Genomic DNA, 15,117 nt, shown 5'->3' with positions numbered 1-15,117 from the left:
TAACGGTACTGAAACTCGATCCGATTATTCTATAATACATAAAAAAAGAATAAATAAGAGCAAAAAAACAGATCCAGGATGTTCCTTATTTTCTAACATTTTAACATTTTACAACTCTGTTTACCTCTGTGAGGTAGATTAAACAATCAAGTAATAACATGAATTCTTCACTTTTGGACTTTAGTGCAACAGTAAATATTTAAAAAAACATATATAAAAACAAATAGCATCTCAACTTAAAATACCTGGCAGGCATGTAAAAAAAAATACAAACAAAAGTGGCATATTGTTTGCAAAGGCATTTAACCAATGGTGTCTCGGCAACAAAAGGGTCATGCCGCACGAATTGCTATTTCTGTGTGAAGTCACGAAAGAGGTCTAAATCTGTGCGGCTGCATGACCAGTGATCTGTTAATATATACAATCATTATTATAATATTTTTAAAGTGTTCCTTTAAATGTTTTACAAATTACTGTTAAGAATGACTTTTTCTCTTAAAAAGATGCACAACTTCTCTAGTTCACACAAGAAAGAGACAGTTGTGGTCAACTCCATAATGTGCTATCTCTGCTTAATATTCAAATACGAATCCACTTTATTACCAGCCTGACACAAAGTGCCTTTTGTTGAGGCAGTTTCCAGAATTCATATTTGAGCCAACGGTTTGTCATTGCTCACGTTTTTAAGAAAAGAAGGGCTTACAGAAACTGGACGAATCAAAACGACTCTTACATCTGCTGCAGGAAAATGAAGATGGAATGTAGATCTGTGTGTGTTTGTGCGTGTGGTGTGGTGACAGACAATAAACCAGCATTACAGAACTCCTACCCCTTTCACAGGGCATGAATAACGAAATAATCAGATAAAAGGCTTTTTTGGTGATGGCGTGGTGCTGTCTCTATGGACGTGAACTCTGATAGCCCTCATGATCAGGGTCACCGAGAGGCTACAGACTGAATACTGCTTACTCATGATCAAAACAGCATGAAGACAAACAGATAAACAGCTGCCAAAGAAAGGGAAAGAGAGAGCGAGAGAGGGAGAAAAACAAAACAAAATAAAACTAAGGGTCAGGTTAGTGCTTGTTATCCCAGCGGAATTCACCAAATCCTATTTACCTTACTAAATGGCAAACAAATTGGCATTTGTAAATGACCTACAACACATTGCGCTTTCCAGTAAGAAGGTGATGAGGGTTGAGTTGGAGGTTGTTAAAGAGGCAAGACCGGTAAAACCACCTCTCTGTCAAGCCTTTAAGTAGAAATTCACAGATGGAGGAAATAAAGAAAGAAAAACAGAGGGAAAAGAAACTGGGGTGGAGAGAGAGACAAAAGCAAAGGAGAGAAGGCGAAAATAACACCAGTCTGTCTTTTCTGTACCCATGTTACCCAGGCTATCCCATGAGGGCATTGCCCCTGGTGCGGGACGGATCTGAATGGAGGCTGAAGTGGTACAGGGTGACAGGCTCAGACTTTAGATTCTACTGGAGCAAAGCCAAGGTTACCGGAGGGTCAGTTCTCGCTCTTCTGCTTTCCAGCATATATAACATGCATAACACACACAGACTTACAGCTTTACCATACCCCCCCCCCCCCCCCCCCCCCACAGCCTGCCAATACTAACTGTGCCTGTGAGAGACAGTGAGGGAGAAGGAGCGAGACAGATAGCACGTCAGGCTTATCGTCCGCTGGCTCCGAGGGAATGCGAGCAGGGTCGGCCGGAGGCCACTCGACTGGCCCACCCCCTACTCACTTTCTCTCTCTCTCCCTTGGACGGAAAGACAGGCGGAAGGCTGGAGAAAGTGATTACACCTGGTCTGGTTCTGGCTGTTAACTAGAGGAAGGTCAGCCAGCGTGCGCCAGGGCCAAGATGAGTTCACTGTCCAAAACGTCACATTCATGCATCTTCCCACTCGCTCCCCCGCTCTTGTTCCCCATCGCTTAGAGTTGTCAACGGTGTTGTGTCCTCTTTTTAAATAATGCAGTGGATGAAGCATTTGAATAATAAAAACACGAATACAGTAATTTGTTCACAAAAAAGATGAACATGCACAGAAATATTGCTTGGTTCAAAAAGGAAGACTGTTTGAGTCTACAGTACTCTTGTGCAAGACAAAACTGCAAAGTAAAAGGCCAACTAAAACATTTCGTATAGATCAGATATGTACAAACAAAGGTTTAAAAAGGCTTAGATGCATTGTTTCAGAGAAAAGCTTTTGCGAATTGTGTGAGTTAAATTACAAAAATCTAAAGCATAAACTAAGTATACTATACAGAGATGGTTATAGTTTCTAAACACTAAGCAACTGGAGAAATACCCAATTTAATTGCCTTTAATGTTACATTTTGAGCAAGTTAACTTCTACCCTGGTCCACAAAAACTGTTTTATTCAAAATGAAGAGATATATTAAGTATAAACATTCTATAGATGGTATTTAACATCTGATTTGTTATTAGCAGCTCTCTATTTTGAAATACAGAAACTTCATGGAAAATTATCCAACATGCAAGAACATTAAATACAGGTCACCGCCAACCTTTAAATCAGTAATATATGTGAGGGTGTGTGTGTGTGTGTGTGTGTGTGTGTGTGTGTGTGTGTGTGTGTGTCTAAAATAATAAGGTAATTTTAAAAAAGTGTTAATAATAACAACAACATCTACTTGTTTCCATTTCTAAAGCGCTTATATGATGTTAGTTTGCCAACTATTGCCTCTCTTACGAGAATTTGCTTAATATATAGCTCTGAATATACCGTATACACTATGAAGGTGTTTAGATCTGTTGTTGTTTTTTATTTATGAGGTTGTCTTAGAACAGCATAGATGTAGTTGGGCCAGCCACCACTGTAAAGACAAACATAAAAAATAAGACTACATAGAAAACGACGACGAAGAAAAAGAAGACACAGAAGAAGAAGACACAGAAGATGATGATCGGACATCCACATTGATAAAATCAAATACACAGGGCCACTGAAGTCAATCTGCAAAATACAGATTGAAAAAGTATATATTTAGCTGAGCCTTAAAGGTAGACAGAGATGGTACATTTCTAAGTGATAGAGGTAGAGTATTCCATAACTTGAGAGTAACACCAAATGACCTTCCACCTACAACCGACAACAAAAAACAGACAAAAGACCAAGCTCAGATGATCTGAGGGGTTGGGCAGGACGGTAAGAGTGCAGTAGGTCAGACAGATGTGGAGGTGAAAGCATTTAATGCCTTAAATGTCAGGAGTAATATTTTAAATTGTATACGTGCTGCCACAGATCAGTGAAGCCAGTGAAGATCATGCAGTAGAAGAGTAATTTGAGCGGAACGCCTGGTAGAGGCGAGAACTCTCGCTGTTGTATTCTGAACATGCTGCAACCGTGAAATAATTTTTTAGGCAGTAAAAAAACAGAACATTTCAATAGTCTAGACATGATGTGATTAGTGCATGGACTAAGATTTCAGCACCAGCAAGAGCTAGAGAAGAACAAAAATGTGCGATATAACAAAGATTGAAAAAAAGAGGTGTAAGAGGCAAAAGATATAGTTGAGTCAAGTATAAAACCAAGATCACATACTGATGAAGAAGGCTTAACGTAAACCCCTTTTTTTTTCAAAAGAAAGGTCCATCAGTTTGACAGGTAGCAGAACTAACTACCAATATTTAAGTTGTGCTATTATTGCAATTATCATATTATACGCTGTGAAGCCACAGCCAAAGTTACGATTGTTTCACATTGGACATCTTTCAGCTCATAATTATCAGTGGTGTAAAGTAACAATTTACAAACACTGAAATTGAGTTTTTTTTTTTTTTTTCAGGAAATGTAATTGATTAAGTGGTTTTAAAAAGGTGTACTTTTACTTTGCATTGAGTACATTTTTAGTGCTGTATTGGTACTTTTATTCCACTACCTTCCTTCAACCTGCAGTCACTACCCTATTTTTTTTTCTTGTCTATGGGGATTGGTTGAGTAGAAAAATCTGTGATTCTTGTCCAATCAAATCGCACATAGAAACTAAATCACATCCTACTGAACAACCTCAGGACATGGGCACTTTATAAATGCAGCAAATCTATTGGAAGCATTAAAAGTGTCCAAGATGATGTCTAAAATTGTTACATGCAATGACCCAGAGACTGTTTAGATGCACATCACTAATGAGAAGATGATGGATGCCTACTGTAAAATGACTGAAAGAGCCAAAAGGACTGAACAAACAATCACTAAAAGCACAACAGAATGTTACATTTTCACACACACACATACAAAAAGCAAGTAAATGTATCATACTTTCACAGCAAAATATTCTCTCCTCTAGTACATATGAAAGGGCTACTTTTTACTCCTACTTTGAGTAATATTTACAACAGATACTTGCACTACATTTTTTACACTACATTTTTACTGTCCCATTACACTTCATTTGGACAACTTTAAACACCATTTTATCAGTATAGTGATCCCTCGCTATAACGCGGTTCACTTTTCATGGCTTTTTTTTTACAGCGCATTGTGTTCTGCATCCTGATCGGCTGTAGACAATTGTTTGCAAGTTTTCTCTCCACAATGTCGATGAAACATTCTGCACCGTCAAAGGCACCCACAGTAGCACTCAAAAGGCAGAGGAAGATGCTAACCATTGAACAAAAAGTTGAACTTCTGGACATGCTAAGCAAAAGTAGAAGTTACGTGGCTGTAGGGTGCCATTACGAAATAAATGAATGAAATCTTTGGTTTCATTCTATAATGCTGGACTTATTTTTTTTTTACAAAATTTTTAACTTTGAGTGTTTAAACAAAAGAGAAAAGTGTGAAAATGTTAATGCATGTCTGAGATAAGTGTATAAAATGTGTAGTGAGTAGGGATGGGAAGATTAACCGATATGTATCGATACGCGGTCATGCGCGTGCACGATGCGAGTGCATCGGTTGAGCAGCAGAGGATGAATGAAATTTTGGAAGCAAATCGAGATGCATCGGTTTTTGCGAGATGCATCGGTTTTTCCGATATACAGCTTATTTTTTTAATATAGAATGTATTTTTTATTTATTAACAAGTGTTGTCAACCTGTTTTTGGCGCATAATTTAATCGACCTACATAAAGTAAGCCTTAGCAACGGATTTGCGGATGTGTACACTCACACTACAACTCAGTGTATCAGGTGTGCGGATGAAGCTAGTGGTGCGCCCTCAGAATGCGCGAGAAGCAAAACAAACATTTTATTCCCCACTGAGTTTTAAATCTAAAGTATGGCAACATTATGGATTTAAGGATGGACGACTTGACAGGACAGATGCAATTTGCAAAATGTGCCGCGCATCTATAAAATACGCGGGCAGTACGACTAATCTGATATCTCACTTGAAGCGGCGCCACGGTGTTGTTGTGAAAGCATCTTCCAGTGTTCCTACATCACCGGCTTTCGCACTGCTTGAACTGTAGCTACCAGCTCCAAAAGTGGTGAGAAAAGCACTGCAAGTTTTTTTTTTCCATGCGCAAAAGTTTTGTGCGATCTATGCCAATAACGGATGTTATTGCATTGTTCATCTGCAGGGCCGGAGCAAGCTGAACTGCTGCTCTAGGCAGAGGACGATCACGCCGCCCTCAACCCCAATGTGAAAACGAAAGTGACCGGTTATGAAAATGACGTGACGTGTCGCGGACCTCTATTCTTCCGCCCTATGCGCGGATATAACTGAGGACGCGCGGGTGTCGCGGACCTCTATTCTTCCGCCCTATGCGCGGATATAACTGAGGACGCGCGGGTGTCGCGGACCTCTATTCTTCTGCCCTATGCACGGATATAACTGAGGACGCGCGGGTGTCGCGGACCTCTATTCTTCCGCCCTATGCGCGGATATAACTGGGTGTTGCGGACGCCGCCCTCTCTATACTGCCGCACTAGGCGGTTTTAAACACCTCCTCCTGTTAATTTTTATTTAATTACAATAATAATAATAATATTAATAATAATAATGATAAAAATAATGGGTGTCACGGTGGCACAGTGGGTAGTTTGACCACCTCACAGCAAGAAGATTGCTGGTTTGTTATACTTTTATTAGCCTGTTGTTTACAGTGACAGTGATGTTTCAACGCAGCATAACACTGCTAGTTCACGACCTTAAGTTTTGAATAATCAGTGGCAAAATATATCTTTGTAAAACTTGTTTTCATAGTTGAAAAGTTAAATCACAATTCTTGTTGTGCAATGCTCAACCTTTATGTTGAAAGAGTGCAAATATATATATTTTAATATATATTGCACTTATACATTCTGTTTATCTTGAAAATACTTAAATAATATGTGCTATATGTTCTAAAATGGCCCTCTACTGTAAACTGACACTCTGGCTCTGAGAGAAAAGCCAGTTTGTAAAAAAAAGTCTTGGTTTTGCTTGGTTAATAAATAATCAAACTCATTCAATGGCACAGCATCCTTTTTTACATAATCTCATAAACTTGATTTAATTAGTTAGTGCTGAATTATCGCATCGTATCGTGATATGGGTGTGAATCGTATCGTGTTGCATCGCAATATGTCATAAATGTATCGCTAATATATCGGATCGTATTCTTTGTATCGAGATGCGTATCGGATCGGCATTATAGCTTAGATGCCCAACCCTAGTAGTGAGGGGTTTTACAGCCTTAAAACATCTATAGTAATTGTAAAAGTGGGCTACTTCGCAGATTTCACCTATTGCCGTTTTTAGAACATAACTCCCGTGAATAATGAGGGACCACTATATTTTAATTTAAATTTGAGAATCCAGATTCTCAAAAAGTTGCATCTTGGCCAAATATTGTCATATCATAAAGTATAAATCAATGGAATGGTAAACTATTTAAATATTTGGGTGATGTAAACATCTAAATTTCCAAAGAAAATGACACTTATGGCTAATTTTGTGGCCCTGGATCACATATCTACTTTTATGTTCCACATAACACAAGAAAATAATTCATACCAAATTGGAAAAACATTCCTGAACTTTCATTTTCAACATGTTTCAGGATTTGTAAGAGAAACACGGAAAAACAGAGTAAGCAGAAATCTATTGATAGTTATGTTCATGCTGGAGCGAGAGAGAAAGACGATCCATGTCAGTGCCATCCTCAGGGCTGAATGGGACCCTGCCGCAAAAAGAGATGTCAACCCCCTGCTCTGAGAATATCTGCTCCCTCACTGACTCCATACAAGCAGGGCAGCTCATCCGTCTGACCCCTGGAGACCTGTGACAGCGACTCAAACAGGCCTTTCACTGACACACACCAGCACGCCTTTGAAAAGGAGCAGGGGGGATGGATTTAAGCGTGACACACTCACTGGGCATTGAGAGGAAGCAAATGGGGAACGATTAAACTGTGACACCTGTCACTGGCTTGTTTAGACAGACTATGGCGAAGCGTTCTGAGGAGAGCACTGCCTGTGTCGTTTCCTTTTATTTCTCCTTCCTACATTTCCAGCCCTTCTCACTGGATTTCACATGTTTTCCATAAGCAAAGGCAGAAAGGTCTAGGAGAGACGGTTTGCTTTTACAATCGAGGTTCTGTGGCAGTCTTCCGTCTTTCAAACTTTCTAACTTTCCCTAAAGGGTCCACACAAAGAGCGAATCTGTGGGAAGATGTAGCTGAACGGGGTGAGGAGCAGAGCATGGCCCATATGGTTTCATCCTCAATCTCTCATCTTTCCTGCGCACCTTCACGCCTGTCTGTCTGACCTCAGCTACTGAACCAGGCAGGTTAAGGTTCATGGAGACTGCGGTTGACCGAGAGGCTCCATTAAAAACATAAACACACACTCAGACTCTGGCTCATCCTACTGACTTCACTGTGCGAGAATGTAGACAGCAGTGGTCTTAAATTCACCCACCCCCAAAGGAGAAAACTTAACCTTAAAAGATGGGGTTTACAGTATCTTATCGTATCTTTTTATTTGATGACATGTCAGCATCTTATACTATTGTTTCATGACAAAAACACTTTTTACAGTCACTGAAGTGTCTGTGAATGACAAGAGGGACAACTGACGTTAAGATAGGCAACTAATTGTAAATCCTATCAACTGTGAAATGGAATTATAGTGTTTGTATTTTGGGGCATCTGTCTGTTTTTCAGTGGATCCAGAACAGGTAATTGACTTTGCATAATCCACATAAATTGCCACAGTCTAATTTGTGTTGACATGCATGTAAATTAGTGTATCAGAGCTCACAATAAATAAGAATAAAAGATATTTGACAAAAATTCACACACTTGTATGTTTCCAAATGTTTTTTTCATTCTGTGAGAAAACAAAAGGGATGTTTTTTAATATCTCTTTTGTTTGTTTTGTCTCTGTGCTTTCTAAATCTTTGAATTAGATATGAACAAAAACACTACCGTGTTAACTGGAGCGATGTGGTGTGTAAAAAAAAGGTTATGTACAGTAAGAGTTTACTTTACTGAAGTAATTCTCCTTTCCAAAAACAAATGCCTGACAAGAAAATACCAAACTCACATTCTGGAAACAGCTGGAAATCCCACATCTAGCCCTATTTTGGTTTCGCTTTCCAGAACGATATTCATATGCACCATAACTCAGCCATCTATTAGCTAGAATTTCCACTTCTTCAGTTTGGAATCATAATGTGCCTCATCATTAATCAGTTCACAATGGTATGTTGCTTTCTTTATTACAATTCAAACAACTGCGAGGTCATAACCTTTCACTTTCACTTAACTACAACTGTTAATAGAAAATTCTGTCATGTATAGTTTCCTTTTCCCCAGTCTGCATGTTGTCACATGTTGTATCAACTGCCTGAAAGTACATGATACATTGATACTGTAAGTGTTCCTTAAATGGGACACTCCCAAGTTATTGAACTTATGAACTTCCTCCAATACCGCAAACAAAAATTGCTCAAAAATAAAATCAAACTATATTACAAATAAATGATATTATACTAAATTAAGGAGATAGACTACCATTAATAAACCAGATAGACCAAGTTTTGTGTCAGCATGTTCTTGGACCCTTAACTTCTGAAAAGTGTGTGTGTGCATATATAAATTCAACACCAAAGACCCTTATAGAGTATGTCTGTTTTGACTACCTTTACCAAGAAAAGTAAGAGGTATATGGTGCTATTGGATAAGTGTACAGCTTCAAATTGGAAAAAGAAGACAAAATTGCTTGTTTTGTTACGAGAAGTCTTTATAACTAAGGAAACATTCTCCAGATTCCCTGACTCTCCAGAGGAGAGGTCGCTGACTGAGAATTGGGAGCAAGCAGCAAATTTCCTTAAACCGCAGTGAACTCCTTTCAGAGGGGGGCTTCAACTTTCTGGCCCGCCAACATGTCCCCGCCTCGCACCCTGTTGCCGGAACAACATTTTTTCACTATGGGTCACTAGTGGACTCTGAGTTTGTTTAGTTATTACCAAACATACACAAAAAATTGAAGGAATATAAACAGACTCCAAAACAATCCTGAGAGTATTAAATCATAAAAGGGTGCCAAAACATTATTCAGATTACATTTCAATCATTCGTTTCTGCGCAATCATCATACCACGCATAAACCAGCATAACCAAATTTGACAGCAAACTTTGATCTCAGAGCACAAAGTTATCTCATTCAAAAAAAGAAGTGATGACAGCTAAAATAATTAAAAGAGTGAAAGAAAGGTGAGTGAGAGAAGGTGAAATTAGGCACAGCTGAAGCTGGACATCTTATGGACATTACAAAAGTGTCCAGAGGGTTCAGGAGGACACAAGTGTAAGACTCTGGTAGTGTCACTGGTCTAAGGTTTTCTCCGCCAAGGACTAAGAGAAAGGAATGGAGGGGTTAGAGAGGGGAAAAGCATTTTACATTGAATCCTTTTAACAACGTTCCAGGAATTCTAGGATAATGCCTGTGGACAGGCCACAGGAATGCTTAGCAGCTTCACGGATCCCAAATTCATGGGACCAGGAAAATGTTCCCTCACCCCTCCGCTTTTCTATACAGTGCCCCAGAACGGGTCATGTAGGGTGGGGTGGAAAATACCTCAGCAGGGGATGTGATTAATGTCTCTCATACCTACAGCCATAACCTTCAATGGCACAATGGGTCTTTTATCTTAACTTAATCTGCCCCATAGTTTTTATGCACCTGTAACAAATTACTATGAGCACTGTACTGGGGCACACAACATTCAAAGCTGCTCTGAATTTTCAAATAGATAGTGAAGCTGCAATGAACACGAATGCAGAATTGCAATGTTTAACGTCAATGTAAGAAACCACATTTTACCAAGAAAATGGTCTTAAAGTAGAAAAGCGGTGTGTTGATGAAAAATCTTTACAAGGTTAACACGATGGCGCAGTAGCAGTTCGCCTCACGGCAAAAAGAAGGTCGCTGGTTCGAGCCTTGGCTGGGTCAGTTGGCGTTTCTGTGTAGTGTTTCCATGTTCTCATCGTGTTCGTGTAGGTTTCCCCTGGGTGCTTCGGCTTACCCCACAAGTCAAAGACATGTGGTGAATTGGGTAAGCTAAAATTGACCGTAGTGTATGTGTGTGAATAAGTGTTTATGGGTGTTTGCTAGTGATTGATTGTGGCTGGAAGGGTATCCGCTGCGTAAAACATATGCTGGATAATTTGGCAACCCTAGATTAATAAAGCGACTAGGCCAAAACAAAATGAATGAATGAAATGTCAAAAGTTTTGGAAAAATCCACAATAACACAAGGGTTTTCCTAATGAGTATTTCAATGATTGCCCCATGAAGGGTTAAATGTCTTTTTGGAATATATAAACAAAAAAGTATTAAAATTCCTTACTCTTTAAGATTACAAGACAAAGATAAAAGTGATAAAGATAAAATTACAGACAGACACGTTAATTAGAATAGTCAACCCTAGTCAAGCTATAATTAGCCACCACTTCATGCCAAAAACACTTGTGTCTGCAAGGGCCTCTACATCAACCAAAGTCTGGCTGCTGGCTCTCTCCACCCCCACCCTAAGAGTTGACAGGAATTTGGGAAGGCAGAAGATCCAGGGTAAAAGTTGAGGCATGTGGCAGCCCCAAGAACGTGCACTGCTGGGGGCCAGCCTCACCACAGAGGCAAGTAGGCCTCCCAAACCAAGGCCAGCCAAGGGTTCCTATCACCACAAAGCTTCCCTAATATAATCTGTTAATGTAGGACTAAATATAGAACTGCAGCATACAGCAGATCACACCATTTATAAGTTCAATCCTCACACTTTATTTTTTTCATCTGAAGTTTTTCTTTCACTCTTCATAAACGGCTAAAACAGACTGGTGAGCCAGTAAACCCAATATGGGTTTATCTTTGGGCACTTTCACATCTGTAGTTTGGTTCATTTGGTCTGGACCAAGGGCAACAAATGATAGCTTGTAGCAATTTCTGCCGTCTTTGGGTCCTTTTAACACCACACTGGTTGCTTTGGTCTGAACCAGTTGAAAAGAACGAAAACATCATATACATCACTTTATAATGATGTATATGTTTTAATGCACAATGTTTTAATGCATTGCACGCGACTTCAGGAGGAGGCGTGAATTAATGTAGGTAAACTGCGATATGGTCATCTTGCGGAAATATTATAAAGGATCCATCAACTAATATCTCTCTCTCTCTATCATGAAACATGTTCATACACGTTTGGGACTGTGAGAAATTATAGTCTGCCTCGACACAGCTTTCACTCCTAATTATGCTTATGTTTTAAAAGCTTGTTTGCCATAGGGAGAATGTTTATTCGGATTTCAGAAAAAGTACATAATCTAGTATCTCCAGCGTGATAATTCATCCCTAGTCTGGGAGTTGCCAATTAAGACCCATCTGCTGACCAAAAAATAATTCTGTTTAATCTCATCACTTTACCACTTGGTGTTTTGAAAGTTTACCAATAATGTGGGTAAATTGAGCAGGAAGATGAAAACAGTATAAAATGTATCAAATGAAGAGGTTTGGAGTTCTTTCCGACTCCACTGAATTCAAAGTGCTGTCTATACTTTGTCCCTGCTGTGCTGTAATAAAAACATAATCTTCCTCAAGACGTCATCATAATGTACTTGTTTCTAACTGGACTGACAATGCATTGCTTCATTAATGAAGTAATTTATACTCTATACGGTTAACAACACATGCTGACTCTGAAGCTTTTTTCCTCCCTAAAATCCTTAACATAATTAGGTGGCACTACAAAACTGCAAAAGTTTAATTTGTATGAATATTAGTACAATTTCAAAAATAAATGTACAGAAGCGGACACTGATGCAGTATCCTTTCAAAAACAATTTGGGGTACAGATACAGTATGTGTGTTTTAGGTACAAATATGAAAAACTACTACCCCAGTAATAGTTTTTTTACATTAATTTCTAAGAGTGTTGCAACAAATTCTTTATGGGTTTATGCTACACATACTTTCTTATTATTAATAAATGTCTGTCTGAACATCTGAAATTTCAACTTGCATTGCAGAATGCAATTATATTTAACACTAAGCAGCACTGTCAACCTTGTCCCCTTGCGATGTGAACATGGCTAAAGAGCAGAGATTAATGCTACAGTATAATGAATGAGAACATCTAAGAATTAAGTCGTTTGTCATGTCAGTGCCCCGTCCATCCTCTTATTCCTCACTGTCAAAAGCGCTTTGAAGCAGTGTCTGGATGTTCTCATTTTCTTTTTGTCTTCTTGTCTTTCAGATAGGAGAGTGAATCTAGGTTCCAGCTTCTCACCAAAACCCCTCCCAGAGCTTCCGGACCTTTTTCGTTGTCTATCTCCATAAGGATTGACCCGCAGCCCCATCCCAGGACCCGGGAGACCGGGACACAAACGGGCCCTTCAGGTTGATTTATCGGACGTATTCAAGGCCAGACACGCAAACAGACAGAATGATTGTGATGTCTCTGATCACCAGAACAACCTCTTAAAAGAAAACTGCACTTCCACCGACTTCCATCGGATGCTATTGAAATTATAATAACAATAACAGTATTAATAATGAAAGATATCTTTGTAGAGAGTCATGCATCATGATAGTTCAAAAGCAAAAAAAAATGACATTAAAAAAGCAAAAATGGCTATTTTGTTCATTCTTTTCTTCTGCATCATCTTTTTTCCTCTCTTAAAAAAAACAAAGTAAAACCACACAAGCGCCTTCATGGTGAAGTCAGGTTTAAAAAAAAAAAAAAAAACTAAATGGAAAACAAGTGGCACTGCATCATGATGGCAGGCGGGACAAAACGGAATTGTTTTAGTGGAAGAAAGAGCTATCCGTCACTGTCTGTCAGCTCATTCATCCACTACTCCCTGAGCATCCAGCCCATCCGTCATCCCCTCTCAGTCCCTGACACCCGCCCAGGTTGGCCACTTCGGCAACGAGGGAGGGGGTCCCAAATATGGACCCTTGTACCCCCACTATTATTGTTCCCCATCCTCTCTAGATCTCAGAATTCACAAACACACACACACACACACACACACACTCTACATTTGTGTCAACGACCTTAATTTAAACATTCACTTCATGCATTGCCTCAAAAAAACCTCTAGTTGATACAATTGATGCATGAATAGAATATTGAACCATTTCATTTTTTGGTAAGGTTGTTGGAAACTTAATACAGACAAACATCTGAGAATGCAAAAACATATAATATATAAATCAACATTTAAATTCGTATCGAATCCCATGTAGGCATCAATACTTTACTAAAGCCATGGGGAAACATGTATTATCAATGCATTGTAATCAGTAATTAGTGATTCAGTAAAGTAAGATTGGTTTAAATGCACAAACACTAATTTAATAACTTAGCTGGTGTTTGCAATATGAAAGATATTAGCTCACATGCAGGACTGTACCTAAAATCCAATGTGTATTTACCCTCAGAATCAGTGGATTATTTATTTTTTTATTTTTTTATCATTACTGCAATTTTCCCTGAATCAGAACATGCTTGGACCAAAATGATGATCATAAGAGGCCTGACTAGGAATATGATTTAAAAATGTGTTTTTGGAAAAAGATTGCTACTTGACTGTGCTAAATGCTAGGCTTCAGCTTTGCCAACATGAAAGCAAAACACTATGAAAACAACGTCTTCTAAAAAAAAAAAAAAACAGATGAGAGAATAATGCCTTGGACTGTTGCCTTTCTGCTTGCAACATCAACTTGATGTTCTCCTCAATGTGTTAGAGTTTGTGTTTTTTGAGCCAGAGCAATTGTTTCTGATCAAACGCACCAGCTCTGCAATGTTCAAGTATGGAGAGGTGCAAATGGGATAAGATGACCCGTAAAGAACCACCTAAAAAGCCTTACCTTAAACCAAACAGGAGGAGGTCTAGGGGCCACCTCCACAACACAATTCTACATACAAAAAGGTGAATATCAGGGCGGGCCCTGGGACCACAGATATGAAAACGAGCATGCGAACATTGAGGAAAGAAACCTTTAAACAAACCTAAGGCAGGATGGCAGTTTAGGGGGTTGGGTTAGGCAGTAGAGGGGAAAATAAGAGAAAGAAGGGGGGGATGTTGAGGGGTAAACAGGGAAAACAGAAGAAAGGGGAAAGAAGAATGAAAGAAAAGAAAAAGGAGTGGAAAAAAACAAAGACCTACTTGTCTCAAGTCGATGAAGGCGAGCAGCAGAGTGTCCCCCTGGAAGCCAGGCACCGGGCCGGCCCTGGCAAACCCTGTGGGAAAGAGAGAGGGATAAAGAGAGCAGGGAATTCGCCATGGAGCGGGAGATTGGCAGACGGATGACAGCCGGGACAAGGGGAGGTCAGGGGGAGGTTCAGTGGGGGTGGGGGAGGTGAAATGGAATGGGGGCTTTGAAGGTTTTGGAGATGCTGGCAGAGGGGGTGGAGGGTTGGTTGGGTGGTTCAGAGCAGAGTCATGTCTCTGGGTCTGCCACCGGCTTTGTGTGGCCCATTCGGGGGAAAAAATCATCATCAAACTCTCATTAATTCTCCCCAACGTCGATCTGACAAGCCAGATAGAGGGGATATGTGAGGACGAGGGGGCTGCCTTTACACCAAAACCCAAAGCCTGATGTCCATTCCCATGAGGCCGTTCTCCCAGACCAGTGGCGTGGTACTGAGCGAAGG

At 39.7% G+C, this 15,117-nt stretch overlaps 1 protein-coding gene and 1 long non-coding RNA gene across 6 annotated transcripts in view; one reads left to right on the top strand and one right to left on the bottom strand.

Annotated features, from left to right (window-relative positions):
* The window catches only part of LOC141375364 (uncharacterized), a 47,553-nt gene extending 43,148 nt beyond the window's left edge, over positions 1-4,405 (top strand). The window contains exons 2-3 of the long non-coding RNA XR_012383290.1: positions 1,394-1,511; positions 1,610-4,405. This is a non-coding gene — a long non-coding RNA (uncharacterized lncRNA). The remainder of the gene's footprint in view (positions 1-1,393; positions 1,512-1,609) is intronic.
* exoc6b (exocyst complex component 6B) overlaps positions 1-15,117 on the bottom strand; it is a 159,894-nt gene that overhangs the window by 24,166 nt on the left and 120,611 nt on the right. For all 5 annotated transcript variants that reach the window (NM_001076730.3, XM_073907141.1, XM_073907142.1 and 2 more), the window contains one exon: positions 14,630-14,703. In NM_001076730.3, the coding sequence (NP_001070198.3) occupies positions 14,630-14,703 (74 nt within the window). The remainder of the gene's footprint in view (positions 1-14,629; positions 14,704-15,117) is intronic.

This window comes from Danio rerio, chromosome 7 (genome assembly GCF_049306965.1).
Source record: "Danio rerio strain Tuebingen ecotype United States chromosome 7, GRCz12tu, whole genome shotgun sequence".
Classification (NCBI taxonomy): domain Eukaryota; kingdom Metazoa; phylum Chordata; class Actinopteri; order Cypriniformes; family Danionidae; genus Danio; species Danio rerio.
This window is presented reverse-complemented; position numbering and strand designations above follow the sequence as displayed.